We start from the raw sequence: 14569 nt of genomic DNA, 5'->3' as shown, positions 1-14569 counted from the left end.
ACACAACTAAATAGCCTAAATAGCTAAATAACCACTTAGGTTCCTCTCTCGCTATCTGTGTACCAATTTTCAGAGTGTAGAATGCCATGTGGCCTTTACACTTAAAAGCAAACTGTGATGACCAAAAACCTTTAAAGGCTCCCAAACCAAATTTCTTATCTTTTTCACTTTTGTGGTGACAGGAATTAAACCCAGGATCCGATGCAGAGTAAGGAAGGGCTCTACTACTGAGCTACACCCCTAGCTCTCATTTCTTAACTGCAGAATTTTATACCTAGAGAGAGTTTTGGAGAAGATAGGCAATGTGAAATGTGATTCTCAGAACCCCTTACAATGGGTAGTAGAAAGAAGCAGTCAGTCTTGCTTCCTCAGCTCACCTGGGCTGCAACAGCTGAAGGACCTGGGCTTTTGAAGTGATGTGATGCAGGCTTTTGAAGTGATGTGATGTAATGTGGCCTTTCTTAGTCTAAAGGATAACTGATTCTCCACTTGATGCTAGAGAAACCCCTTTGAACACACTGAGACTAATCTGATATGGCTTGGCCTAGGTTCCTACTGCAGTGCTCAGTTGTGTGAAGGAACCCAGAACATGCATTCAGCACTGTGCGATGGACAGATCCTTGAATCCTATATCCTGAAGGTGGTTTACCTCTCTGAGCTATTCTTTGGAAGATCCAGGCTGGATTAAGAGATACTGTTTTCTTCTGTTTCTAGAAGTCTGCCACATTCTGCTGTGAGTGGAAATCCCCTTTCTGAGTACATATCCCTTTCCATTCATTTTCTCTTATATGGGGCAACAATGGGGCTGCTTTCTCAGGATGAGTGCCCTTGAGCAGAGACCTCTACAAACTGTGGCTTCCAGTTATAGCCATGGATAGATTTCTATAAAGATTGAACTCAAGCCATGTTATCACTGCTTTTTAAATTACAGAATTCAATTACTGATGTATTGAGCTGTGCATTGTGAAGTGGCAGGCTTTATGTATATTTTAAAGACACCAAATTTAAAATACCCTGAAACATGTAAAACTCAATCTTGTGTTTATTGCTTATTATGTCAGACAACGAACTAAGAATTATTGATCACCACAACGCACCAAGCTTTGCTTTAAGTGCCAATAGTAATAGTTGATATTTATCAAGTACTCGAGGTAAGGCACTGTCTTAAGCATTCTTTTATGAATTAATTCATTTACTTCTTACAGCACTCTGGGATTTGAATAATTATTCTAATTTTATATATAAGGAAATCAGAGTTCAAGCTTACATGGCTAGTAAGAGACTGGGAATTCATTTCAAACCTAGTCAGTATCTAAGCTTGAGTTCAGAGCCTGTGCTTTTCATCATGGACCCATAGAGGTCTGCACTGAGGGTGCTATGACTCACCTCTGATGGTCAGCTTTTGATGAGCTCTATTATATAAAAAGCACTGACTGAAAAGGATCCATCACTTGGTAGGGTGTGAAGGCCTACCTAAGAAGGACCTACTACCTCTTGATACATGGCTACACAGAGAAAAGATGTTCCAAGCCCAGAGGATAGGAATTAGACAGATGATAAGATGTTTTTTTCAGGTCCCATAAAAACAGATGGTTTTTTAAGGTCATGTTTGGGACACATCTATGTTGTATGATGTCTTGTTTGTGTTCTGACAAATAAAGCTTGCCTGGAGATCAGAGGGCAGAGCTAGCCACTAGTTAACCATAGAGCCCAGGAGGTAGAGGCTCATGCCTTTAATCCCAGCACCTGGGAGGCTCACAACTTCAGTTCCAGCACTTGGGAGGAGGAAGCAGGAAGATCAGGAGTTCAAGGCCACCCTGGGCTACAGGAGATTGAACTGGTCTAAAAGAGAAATAGCCAGGCAGTGGTGGCTCACGTCTTTAATCCCAGTACTAGGGAGTTGGAGACAGGAATATAAGGTAAGTGGAGACAGGATCTTGCCCCATTCAGTCTGAGGATTTGTAGAGACAAGATCGCCCCCATTTTGGTCTGAGATTTCATAGGGGTAAGATGAAGTCTCTAGTGGATGGCTGCTCTGCTTCTCTGATATTTCAGCTTTCACCTTGCTATCTGACTCTAGCTTTTATTGTTAAGACAATTAGGATGGAGCTTCACATCTAGGCAAAGATTTTCCCTGAGAGCAGTGCCAGTGGACAATGGAGAACCCAGTGGGGCTAAAACATATTTCCCCCAAAGAGTCCCAATTTCTACTCATTGGTTGTTATCAATGGGTTTTCCATGTCTCCTTTATATTTTTTATGCTTTTAGAAATTATAAACCCTTGGGATGAGGTGTTTTGATTTGTCATTTGATGTGTGCTACTGTTCATCTGTTCAATTTTCCCCAAACTAGCTTCTCTTAGGCACACAGGCAATTTTTCTGTCTGGTTCTGATGTTGTAGAAATTGAGGCCTGCCTCAAAATTATGGAGCAAATGCAAGAGGGCTCTCTGACCCCAACTGTCTATCTTTATCTCCCATCCCTGAATTGTGATTTATATATGTGATAAATGAACCTCTGTTTCTACAGACACTCCCTTTTCACTGTCATGGTGATCCCAGTTTCTTTAATGATTTTAAAAGTTAAGTTCCTGTTCACCTTTTAAGACAGGCTAGGATGCTTTCTCTATCTGGGATGAAGGATGAGGTGTAAGTGACTATTGTAGGGAGAAAGGAGCCTCTTGGGATCCTCCTTACCTTTCATGGACCCGACCTCTTTCATCTCCCAGGGTGACAGTCACGGTACAGTTTTTATTCAGGTCAAACTTTTCACTGTATAAATGGTAGTCTGGAGTCACCCATCCAACCCAGACACATGATGGATCCTGCCCAGCAAAAATGCGGATAGCATAGTAGCATTGCTGTGGAGGGGACAAGAGAATTCGTGAGTGGTGTCTGTCTGGGAAGGAGAGCTGAGGGATAAAATCAGTCAGCAGTTCACTTGGCTCATTTTTATGAAGAAGCACACATGGAAGGTTTCTTTTGCTTTTCCCAAGTTGGGCCTCACTTTGTAGCTCAGGCTGGCCTTGAACTTGTGGTGTCCCTCCTTTCTGAGTCTATGTCACCATGTCTGGCTAAAGCAACACACTGTCGAGGAGGTATACCATGCTGCACTCTAGACTCAGGAAAGGCTTTGGTTTATGCAATGTCTCGAGAAAGAAGCTGAAAAAGAAAATACTTATGTCCCAGCCACCAACCCACTCTATGTGGCCTTTATGCCAACCACAGGCAGTGGTGAGGATAAAAATTCCCAATGAGGATCATACAATCTGTGAGGCTTATCACCACATTATAGTAATAGCTATGGCACCAAGGAAGGTGACCACTTCATCCCTTTCTTTACAACACTGAGTAGGTTTACTTATTCATACTATGCCAATTTTTTCTTGACTAAGCCAAAAAAAAAAAAAAAGCATAGTCAGAAAAACCCTAGGCTTGAATCTTTGGCACAACTGATTACTATTGTGTGAGCTTGGGTTAAGTCTTTTGTCTTCTCTGTACACAGTATCACGTATCTCACAGGGGTTGTGATTAAGTCAATTTAATGGAGATTAAATGGGAATATATATATAATGTTCTGGGCCATAGTGCCCACAATAGCAGGGGTATGATTTCCTGCAGCAAGAATCTTAGTTTTGGTGTTGTTTAGTTTATGAACTCAAGGGGAACTTTACAGAAGGGGTGGCTTGTATTTCTCCCATGGACATCAGGTGCTGAGGAATATTGGAAGAAGGAAACTAGGAAGCATTTTCCCCTGACTACTGTCACTGAGGAAAGGAACCTGAAGTAGCTTCTATCCTCTGGGCTACCTTCCTGCCTCTTCTTTGATTGCTTGCAAGATTGTTCCTGGCACCGAACAGAGACACCAGGGAACCGACTCATAGAAGTTGACACAAAAGAGCAAACAAAAGGATTTAATTGGGACTCTTCCAACTCATGTTTCTTTCAATCAGAAAGGCAGTGATGGGTCCCTGGTGGCAAATGGGTAACAAGGACACATGATGCCCAATTAGGAGCTCCAGGTTGAGCTCTGCTTTCTTTCCCTTACTCGACAAACACCATAGAAATGTTCTGGAAGCATCCAAATGTATATTATGAGACAGAGTAATTGACAATTAAAGAAGATCTCTAGACAAATCTTTACTGTGTGGGGTATAGTACCAGGAGGAGCAGATCAAATAATTAAAGCCATAATTGAGCATATTTACTTACCGTTGTTGTGTGAGAGAGTATTTCTTGCATCTGTTTCCTAGGGGGAGATAATCCACATTTTAGCTATTCAGTTGTGTAGAGAACCCCACAGTTCTGACAGGCAATTGATCTACCTTTAACGATCAAGGCAGGTTTAGGAAACTGGCTGTTTTCTATACACAAGTGACCTTAATTGGTCTTGGGAGTTGCTCATTTGTAAGCTGCTGCCACAGGCAGTACTATGACTTCCAGCATCCCCCTGCTGCAGGTTATAAGTTACTGTGGAGGAGGATGGGGGCGCTGTAATAACACAGGTAGAGATGCCTCTGAATGGGTTCCTATGCTCCCTCAAGCAGCTGTGCTTATTCAAAACCTTGGTGGATAGTGAACTGCTACGAGAGATTTGGACGAGACAGCTTAGACAGTAGGCACACACCAGCGATTAAAAATAGACATCAAAGGAAAGAAAGACAGCAAGGAATCCATTCCTCATCAGGAGGGAAGAAATCACATTACTCAAGAGGCACACAGAGGCAAGGTTGGGAAATGCCCATAGCTAGGCAAAGACGGCAATTGGCCTCTGGAAATTTCTCATTTCACACAGAAGCAGTCTTTTTGCTCTCAAACTCCAAGAATTATGAACACAAAGAGGTTCAAGCTCAGAGATTCCAAGGAAAGCAGAAACATCCTCTCCAGATGTTGCTCTGTTTAGCTGCATGGGCTTCATAATTTTGTGTGCACCTCCATACACACATGCCCTTGCATGAACTCACATACACATATATAGTCATTTCTTTGTGTGTGCATGTGTGCAGGTACAAATTTGTGCATGCACGCAGGGGCACATAGATGTATAGATGCACATATATGTATAGGCACATATGCATGTGTATGTACATGAGGACGGAGGCTAGAGATCAACCTCAGGGGCTGTTTCCAAGCCTCCATTTACTTTGTTTTTGAGAGTTTGCCTGTCCAGTGAGCACCTGAGATCTACCTGTTTCTGCTCTCTAGCACTGGGAGGTCAGGTATATGCCACAATATCTTTCTTAAAAACAAACAAACAAACATGGCTCTGGAGACCCAACACAGGTCTCTATGCTGTGCAGCAAACACTTCACAGACAAAATTATCTCCCCAGCCATTTACATCCTCATTTCTTTACCTGACTGAAAGCAGAGAGGCCACCGTAAACTCACTTCTTACGTTGTGGTTAAGTACAAAATAAACAGAAACAGTTGGTACCTCTGAGAATTACAGGACTGTCCCACACCCTCACCTTTTCTGGAAGGCTTCACTGTCTAGACAGGGGCTGTGGCTGAAAGAGGAGTGGCATTCGATGGGCATGCTCAGGCGGCAGTAGATCATGTTGGCATTGCTGTTCTGTGTGCCGAATGTCTTGTGGGTCACCTTGAGGCATGGGGGGCTGTCCATGGTGCCGTCAATTCTCACAACCTGGGAACATCACCATGAGTCCTTAACCTGATATATAGGAGGGTGTGACCTTGACCCTGTTCCTGTCTCTCACCGACCTAACATTGAACAAGACATTCTGCAAACTATGGATATCACCAGCAATAAAGTAAACTATGCTATTCAAGAGGTGGGCTTTGTCTGCTAGGAAACCAGCTCTGGAGTTGAAACTTCTCTGGTTGGAGAAATTAGTGATGTAAAACACATCCATAAGTTCACTACAAGACCAAGGATGGAGAACAAACACTGGAGAGAGGTAAGGCTGTCTGGGTGATATAGTGTGGTGTCCTCATAATGTTGACCTTCTAAATTGGGGGGTAAGTGGTAGAAAGAAAATCTTTCCAAAGATTTCCATTGTCAGTGGGCATCATTAGAACATCTTACAGAAAGGGACCAGAAAACCCCAAACTCAGGAAGAACCACACAAGCTCTCTCAGAGGGTACTTTTACCCCATAGGTTTCCAACAGTGCTGGAGTCCCAGCCCTAGAGTTGAGGTGTCCTGAGCCTGCTCTAAATCCTGAGACAATTCATGGTGTTGGACCATAGGTACTGCAGAGTGGTAACCTGCAATATTAATAATTTACATGTGTGTGTGTGTGTGTGTGTATGTGTGTGTGTGTTCATATGGGTGCACATGTGTGTATATAAGCACAAGAACATGTATGCACCTGTGTGTGGAGGCCAACAATTAGTCTCGAGAGACAGGTTCTCTCTTTACCCTGGAGTTCAGTAACTAGGCTGGGCTGGGCTAGCTGGCTAAAAAGCGCCATGGATCTGGCTGATTTTGCCTCCCTGGTACTAAACTTACAAGTGCCTTCTAACACACTTTCTATCAGACCTTTTATTTTTCCAGTTTAGAGTCTATTAGTTTGCCAAAGGTGTGTGAGACTTCCAGGATTCAGAACCACACTTCTAAAATAATGGTTATCCTACAACCAGAGAAATACAATCTACCTCAAAATGTGAGGGTCAATGGGGAGGAGCAATTAAGAGCTGGGGCTTGCCAGGTTCAGACCTTCTAGAAGGTGAGGTGAGGGGCTTAGAGCAGTTGGAAGCAAACCCCTGTCTTGATCCCAAGTAACACTGCAATGAAGCTGCTTTATTTGAAAGCATTTCCCCCCCCCCCATGTCTATTACGTGAAAATCATGGTGTGTCTCATCAAAACAGATCCAGAACCCAAACTTGGCTTCTTACACTCTTTAGCACTTTGCTTTCCTTAAAGGTGGAAGCGCCATAATAAAGTCTCCCACTTCAGCTTAAATGCTAGTAACAGCACCAATATAAATAAGGCTGCAAATGTAAGTTATACACATGGAGGAACACACATTTTTATCATATATAATGCCAAGTAGAATTGTTCAACTTTGTGAAGAAAACAATGTTTTAAGTCTCTGGACACTGAAGTACCATGGCAATGCCCCTGTAGGAATGCTGGTAAAAAATCTGGTGACCTAGCCTGGGAAGCAGTCTGGAAAATTGTGTACAAGGCTATTAGCTCTTATGGGATGTTGTAAGTTAAAGGGTCTGCAACTGTAGCTATGAAGACCCGAGGAGGTGATTGGTAGGCAGCCAGGGTGGGGACTTAGGTAACCATTTCCTGTTGACCGCAGACTTTGTGAAAACTTAATGCCTTGGCCCACTCGCCCACCCATGGTGTAAGGCTACCTCTATGTGGGGATGATCCTTTGGCACATTCACAAACGTTGGGAGGCGCTTGCTGAACCACACTGCAACATCTCGGTTCATATTTACTGCAAAAGGCTCGAAGCCCTCCTGGAGGCCACACATGGTATAAAATTTGAAGGTGCTGGCATCTGTCCCAAGATTCATGCGGCCAATCTGCGACAGCCCCAGAGAGCAAATGGGCACAAAACCTGCAGAATAAAGATTGTGGCTTCAGTGCGGAGGTACCATTGGAGGAAGCTGTGGAGAGGCTGGAGCTGTACTTCCTGTTCAGATTGGGAGCTCCAGGAAAACAACCCTTGCCTGTCTTTTTGGCACACAAAATCAACAACAGGAAGCTGCCTGGACACAACACTGTCCTTAGTATATTGGATAGAAAGGTGAATTTTCTTCAAATTGATTTGTGAAAAAAATCATGCAGCTATGAGTGTTCTTAAGATGAAAGAGTAAAACGAATTTGAAAAAGGTGAAATCTATTATCTATGCCTTATTTAAAACTGATCTTAGGGCCTGGAAGGATGGTTGAACAGTTAAGAGCACTGAATGCTCTTCCAGAGAACCCAGGTTTGATTTCCAGCATCTACATGGAAGTTTACAACCATTCCAGAGCCTAGGTACCCAAAGCCCTCTTCCAGCCTCTGCCAGCACAGGGCATGCAAGTTGTTCACAAAATTCATGTAGTCAAAATATCCATCCATGTACAATAAATAGAAACAAACCTACTTTGTAAGAACAATGAAGACATGGTGTCTGGTAGGGCACACCTGTAATTCCAGTCAGTGGGAGCCAAGGCAGGAAGATCCAAAGATCTAGACCAGTGTATTTACACAGGGAGTTTGAGGCCAGGCCAGACTACACAGTGAGACTGTGTCTTAGAAAATAAAAACACAACTAAAAACAAAATAGACATAAAGCAAAACAAAACAAAAGCCAAATAAAACCAAGAAAACGGTCAACCATGTGAGATAACAAATGTTAAATTCTTTACTACAGTAACTTTGTATCTTAAGTACACATGCTGCAGTTAATTTAAAAAATGACAGTGTATCTATTGATACTACTCTTATGGGGGCTAAATGAGTGTTTTATGATTGGATATGAGGCCTGCCCCCATTGTAGGGAACCCAAGATACATACTATAAACCTGGTTAAAAATACATGCATGGCCCATGGAAGAACAGCTTTTAGGTCCAAGCAGGGTAATTAGATGCTGTTGTTGAGCTGCACTGATATAGTGTCAAGCTGCCTTCTAAACATGTATTTATACCCAGGGGAGAAGCGTTACAGTCATGCTTCAACAGAGAAGTCTCTCTCTCCACAGAATGTTGGTGAATGCCCAAAATGTGGAGAATAAGTGGTAGGAGAGTGCTCAGCCCTAAACAAGACATTTATCATTTATACCATTCCCTCTGAAAGCATTCTGGAAGCAGCAGTAGAAAGAGCCAGAAGACAGAGAGCAGGACTGTGATATGACATCCTCTGGGCAAGACACAGCCACTGTTAATTATGAAGTCATTGGTAGTGTGGATGTCTACGTGGAATCTTAGCAAGAATAGGCCTATCAACAGTCAGGCATGGATGGAGGTGGGACTCCAGGGGCTTTGCCCCTCACTAATAACTATTAGCTCTTGATAGATTCAGTAACAGTGGGGGTTATACCCTTAGTTGTGTTCTTATTGGCAACCCCATGAGTTCCAATGATAGTCCCAATCTAGAGGTCACACAGATGGCCCTAGTTAAATTAAATGGGTCACAAAATCAACCCAAAAGTCAAGAATCTGGGCAAGGAACTCTAAGGGATGAGAGGTCACTGACAAGGACTGCAGGGAGGAAAAAGAGGGCTGCGTGGGACGTGTAATCCGGATACATGCACCTGCACGACACTGCCAAAGAACAGAACTCAACAATAAAAATGAAGTGCAGGGCGAATTATTCAACTGTTCTGGGCCTCAGATGGCTCATCAGTGAATGAGAGGTCAACGGTCCTTTGTGTTTTGAGAGCGTTGACTACTCAGACTATATTGCTGCTAGTTTACAAGCTTCCACTCCCTTGTCTACTGTCCTCCTCACCTGAGGAGGAACACGAGAGCCGAGCTACACCAGACACATTGTGAGCTTTCTTTTCCACCACTACTATCATCTCCCCAAGCTCACTTCTATGACCTGATCATACTTAAACATTCACAACAGACCAAAGCAGAAGTTCAGATTGTCTGGCTTTCTTGTTTGTGGGCTATTTATAAATCATAATTGTAGACCAACAAATCAGGAAAGTAGGGAAAGCACTAATTATCTTGGATCTGGGAGGATGTGGGAGGCAGGCGGCTGGAAGACAGCTGAAGCTGCAGAGAGGGCCAGGAAGGGAAGGAACATCTCTGAGGCAGATGCCCTGTGCAGGCACTGGGGTTCCCCACAAAGAAAACTGGTGCCACTCCTAGGAGAAGTGGTTTTACTATTAATATTTTTTAGTGTGTGAAATAATGTGTTTCAGGAAGACAGTTTCATCTTTTCTGGGAAAAAAGGGCAATTTTGAGACATTAGGTCAAACAATAAGAACTTTTTATATTGTTCGTATATCCCAAGGGCAAACTGCATTCTTTGTAGAGTAAGTACTTACATATTGTCATCTAAGCCATGGCATTCTTATTATATACAGGCACTTTTGCCAGATAAGCCATGGTGTTCACATAGATGAACTGAGCACTGTATACTAGTTGGTGGTATTAAGAAATATTAACATATTTAGGATAAAGACGCGTTTAGTACCATTGTTAAAACTAGAGAACATTAATGTCCTCCTAGCAGAATGATGGAGTCCTCTGGTGGCCACCAAACATTGGGGCCAGATCTCTGGCCCTGTCACTCCAGAGAGGCAGTAGACTAAATCAGAAGCTACCCTAGCAATGCTATGCTTGCTACTTATAAACAAGTTACCTGGAAATCTGACTACAGGGTAGAACAAAGATTACCAGAAAACATTCCTAGTTCCTTAGTGGGACAGGGAGCTCTGATACATGTTGTAACTAGACTTTGGGGATGAAGAGGAACTACTCCCTTCTCAAAGAGCTAATTACAGGGAATGGAATTTAAAAGAGTGAATGTTTTTGATGTAAACCACCTTTCTCCCAAGACAGTATTTCAGTCATTCTGATAAAGAGTTAATTCAAGTCAGAAATGCAATACTATGGTGCTTTTATCTTAGAGCCTAGATATTAAACACTCCAAGCTTGATGTGAACAGAGACCAGGAAACTTTAAGAATCTTTCTTCTCCTTTCCTCTTTCATAGAATTGTGGGATAGACACTCAGCAGGTGTAAAATTCTGGGTGGGAAGCAGCAAAAAGATGACTTAGGCTTGAGACAGACCCACTGACAAATGAAAGTGAGAGACGTATTATTTGCTTTGAGTCTTCCGCCCCCCAAAGGAACTTGGGTTTTTCATTATTATTAATAGATAGTAATCAACTAGGATGAAACTGAAGAATTAAGGCACTGACAGACTTGACCAAGGTCATGAGGAGGACTACCAGTATGATATGATCTCATACCCTCTGAGTCACAATTCAGCTACCAGTCAGTATGATAGAAGTAGATAGATGGTACAGGGATGAATGCCCTGGATTTAATTGGCAGTATGTCCCAGGGTAGAGTACATCACGTTATAGAATGGAGTAACTGTCCCTGTGGGCTGGAGCCCTCTCTTCTGGGGAAGGCTGAACACAGTAGAAGAAATATAAAAGCAATAGAAGTCACAGATGCTAGAGCAATGGGAGGTAAGTGTTGGGGACCCCTGGGGGCTAAGTGGGTAGAGCTACAGAAGCTCAGTGATACAGTAGAAGAGAAGATAACACTAAAGCTTGAAACAGGCAAAGGACACCAAGGAAGTCATAGAAGAAAGATGAAGCTCTTTCTTTTGGAGAAGTAGATTTGATAGCTGGCCACATTCACTCAACTCTTTCCATCTATCCAACCAGGTCTAGCTAACCATCTCACTGTCTTGGGACTTTTCAACTCAATGCATGAATATTTCATGTAACTTTATAATTCTGCATGATAGACAAGGGGGAGGGGCAACAATAATAATAATAAACTACAACAGCAAGTAATTGTCAATTGATTTCTGAATGCTAGGCTGAACACTCTACAGATTTTATGCTCATTTTACAGATGAAGAACTAGGATTTAGGGAATTAAGTAACTTGCTCAATTTTACTAGGCAAACTGTAGCATGGGTATGTGGACACTTGTGGTCTGAGTAGAATTCCAGAGCAAACATCAAAGGTGGAAGCCAGGGTAGCTGTTTTCCAAGTCTACTCTAAACTAATTAGCTTTGTGGCTAGATCTTCCTTCCCTTTGCAAATGCTGCTGAGTCATATATTTTACCGTTTTGCCTCTTGATTAGGCTGTTGAAGACATACAGTTCCCTTAGAGGAACAGGTCTACCTATACACAGGGATCAGGGATCCACATGAGTCTCTGAAGTTTATATGGATGACAGGACCCACTTGGCAAGGCCATATGACATTACCATTAGCATAGATTTTATTGTCACAAAGTAGGACAGTCACTACATACACAATCAACTAACCTGTAGCCTAAATGAGACTGGCGATATAGGAAGAAGATAAATAAAAGGAGTAAAAATGCCATCTTCCTCTGCTCCTTCCTTATACTCAGAAAAAGATGTGACTATGCAGACAGCTTTGAAGAGGTTCAAGATTGTATGCAAATGGAATTAAATCAAACCATGTATATAGAACTGCCATCCTAAGAGGGCAAGAAGAAGAAAGCATGAACTTAAAATTTTCAGAGGATCCTAGGTTCTGGTAAACTTGGTATTATATGCGTGGTATCTCATACTAGCTTTGTGATTAAGAGGGGGTGTTTTTTGTTTTGTTTTAAATCTCATGTGGTTGATGGTTTATCAATAGCCTCAGAGTCCAGCTCTGAAAACTATCTTCAGGGTTCAGATTAGTTGCTACAGGAAGTGAAAGGAACTTAGGGTATCTGAGGGCAAACTCTCTCACACACATGCTGTTCCAAACATGTCTCTTTATTCTTCTACTTTTCTTGTCCTAATCGTATATAATTTCTTAGCTCTAATTCTCTGTTCTAATCCTCCTGCTTCTACCCATCTAGCCCCAAAAAACTCTTTTTACAGGAGGCTTGAAGCAATAAAAAAATTACAAGAGTTATCTCTTATTGGTCAAAAGAACATTCCTAGGGTAAGCAATAAGATGCCGAGCCATTTACCACGGCAACACAAGGTTTCAAGGTTTCAGGGAGGGGACACAGTGCCCAGTGTGACAAACTCTGAGACATAGGTCTTTATCAGCAGATGTGGCAAGTGAAGAACAGGCATGCTTTTCTTAGGGAACTTTATATACATAACCTTGGCTAGACACCTGCAGCTCTGACCTTGTGCATAATTGTAAAGTTTTAAACTTATGATCTATTTACAAAGGCCTTTAGTCTAGTTTGAACTTGCTCTAAGGTAAAAATGAGCAAAATTTGTGCAGTTAGTCTTAGACTGAGGAGAAATTGTTATTTTCTTATGTTAGACTGAGTTAAAGGAATAAGGTAGGCTTTTAAGTGTCTACAGTTTTTGTGAAACAACAGATCCAGCCATGGAGCATATCCTAGCATATTGTCCATATATCAAAATTGTACAGCTCAGTGAGAAGTCATCTTCCTGACCACCCACTGAAGTGGGTAGCCATTCCAGCTTTGATCTGGAAGTTCCAACCCCCATTGAGACTTCAGCTACTGTCACACCTACAAGGTGGGGCCAAGGGAGGCGCCTGGAGACCCGAGATCTGGATGGGCCAGCGCTCTCTCTGTTCCGGGACCCTGAATGGTGGAGGTGGACTGAGCAGAGCTCCAGAGAACACCACTGGGCTACGATATACCTTCCCCAGACCCCGCGACCTACCTATCCCTTAATTTGTAAGTTACGCCATTAAATAAATCTCCTTTTAACTACATGGAGTGGCCTTAATACTTTCATCAATAACCCAACAAATGTATGTACCCAAAGATTGAGATGCAATCATGAGATTACATATACACATTACATGAAAATGCATGGTAATGGGGAGATATCATAACTATTCTTGCACAAGTGAAATTATAGATGAAGGCAACAGTTTTCAGATTCAGTGATCTATAAGCCTTGCTCAATAGATTATCCCATTGAGAATAATTCCTCTGGTGGGTTGACACCTGAATTATCAATTGCTATAATTGCGTCATGGCCCACAATCGCTCATGACCATCACTCCTGACAGTGGTTGGTGGTTGGAAAGAAACAATTATCTGGAAAATCCAAATGATGATTGATTGCCATTCATTTCAATCTGCAGACAGACATGAGGAGCATCACTAGTGGTAGGGCAGAAACAGATCTTGCAGAGAGGTGGTTAGAGGACCCTGGGCCGTTCTTGGGGTATTACTCTGAATGTCAACCATGGCACATGCTTTTATTCTTTTTATTTACTGCTAAGCCTCAAGACGGAATTCAGAGACAACCCTGATGACTGCATAGAATGCTCAGGACACAGGAGGCAAAACTTCAATGCCACATCAAGTTTCTGAGCACAGCACCATCTAGAGAGAGAATGATATTAACAGGACCCTTTCACACAAGGGCACAGATGGCAGGAGCATTTCCACTCAATAAGTTTTATTTTCTAACTTTAGCTGTTAGCAGAGTCCTGGGATCTTTTTTACTTAGACCAATGGGTAGGAACAGCACAAAAGGCTCTCCCTGTAAACTCCAAAGCTGCAGCAAGAGACAGGATGTTCCTCAGGGGACTGCACACACCAAAGCCTATTCTAGCTGTCTTATCCCAAGGTCTGCCAGGGTCTTCAGATTTTCTCTCTCTTTGCTTTAAGTGAAGGAAATGTGAAGCCTAACGGCAAAGCTTCTACTCTGGAAGCTTCCAAGCTTCCAGATACATGAGCTGTGACAATAGTAAGAGCTATGATGGTCTAGATCAGGGACTGACCAGGAGACAATGAAACAGATAAGAGCTTACTATTTGTGATGCAGAAGAGGATAGAGACAACAATGACTGCATAACTCTTCTGAGACAAAGGAGAAGGTACTTCCTACAATGGTTGTCCTCACTCTTCTACAGAAGACCAAACAATCCCTACTGAGGATCTTGGATCTAGGATGACACACTGGTGACCTGAAGAGTACCAGTACATAGGGCATTGTA

The 14569-nt window shown here is 42.5% G+C and overlaps 2 protein-coding genes across 3 annotated transcripts in view; one reads left to right on the top strand and one right to left on the bottom strand.

The window, feature by feature from the left end:
- Ryr3 (ryanodine receptor 3) overlaps positions 1 to 14569 on the top strand; it is a gene marked incomplete at its 5' end in the record, with an annotated part of 626824 nt that overhangs the window by 299848 nt on the left and 312407 nt on the right.
- Positions 1 to 14569, bottom strand: part of LOC119087871 (ryanodine receptor 3-like) — a 69836-nt gene that overhangs the window by 17632 nt on the left and 37635 nt on the right. For both annotated transcript variants that reach the window (XM_037205085.1, XM_037205086.1), the window contains exons 12-15: positions 7330 to 7538; positions 5469 to 5644; positions 4211 to 4247; positions 2696 to 2859 (exon numbers count right to left, since the gene is read on the bottom strand). In XM_037205085.1, coding sequence (XP_037060980.1) covers positions 2696 to 2859; positions 4211 to 4247; positions 5469 to 5644; positions 7330 to 7538 — 586 coding nt within the window. The remainder of the gene's footprint in view (positions 1 to 2695; positions 2860 to 4210; positions 4248 to 5468; positions 5645 to 7329; positions 7539 to 14569) is intronic.

The sequence above is a fragment of the Peromyscus leucopus genome, chromosome 4, assembly GCF_004664715.2.
Source record: "Peromyscus leucopus breed LL Stock chromosome 4, UCI_PerLeu_2.1, whole genome shotgun sequence".
Taxonomy (NCBI): Eukaryota; Metazoa; Chordata; class Mammalia; order Rodentia; family Cricetidae; genus Peromyscus; species Peromyscus leucopus.
The sequence above is the reverse complement of the archived record's forward strand: the minus strand, read 5'-3'. Positions and strand labels throughout refer to the sequence as shown.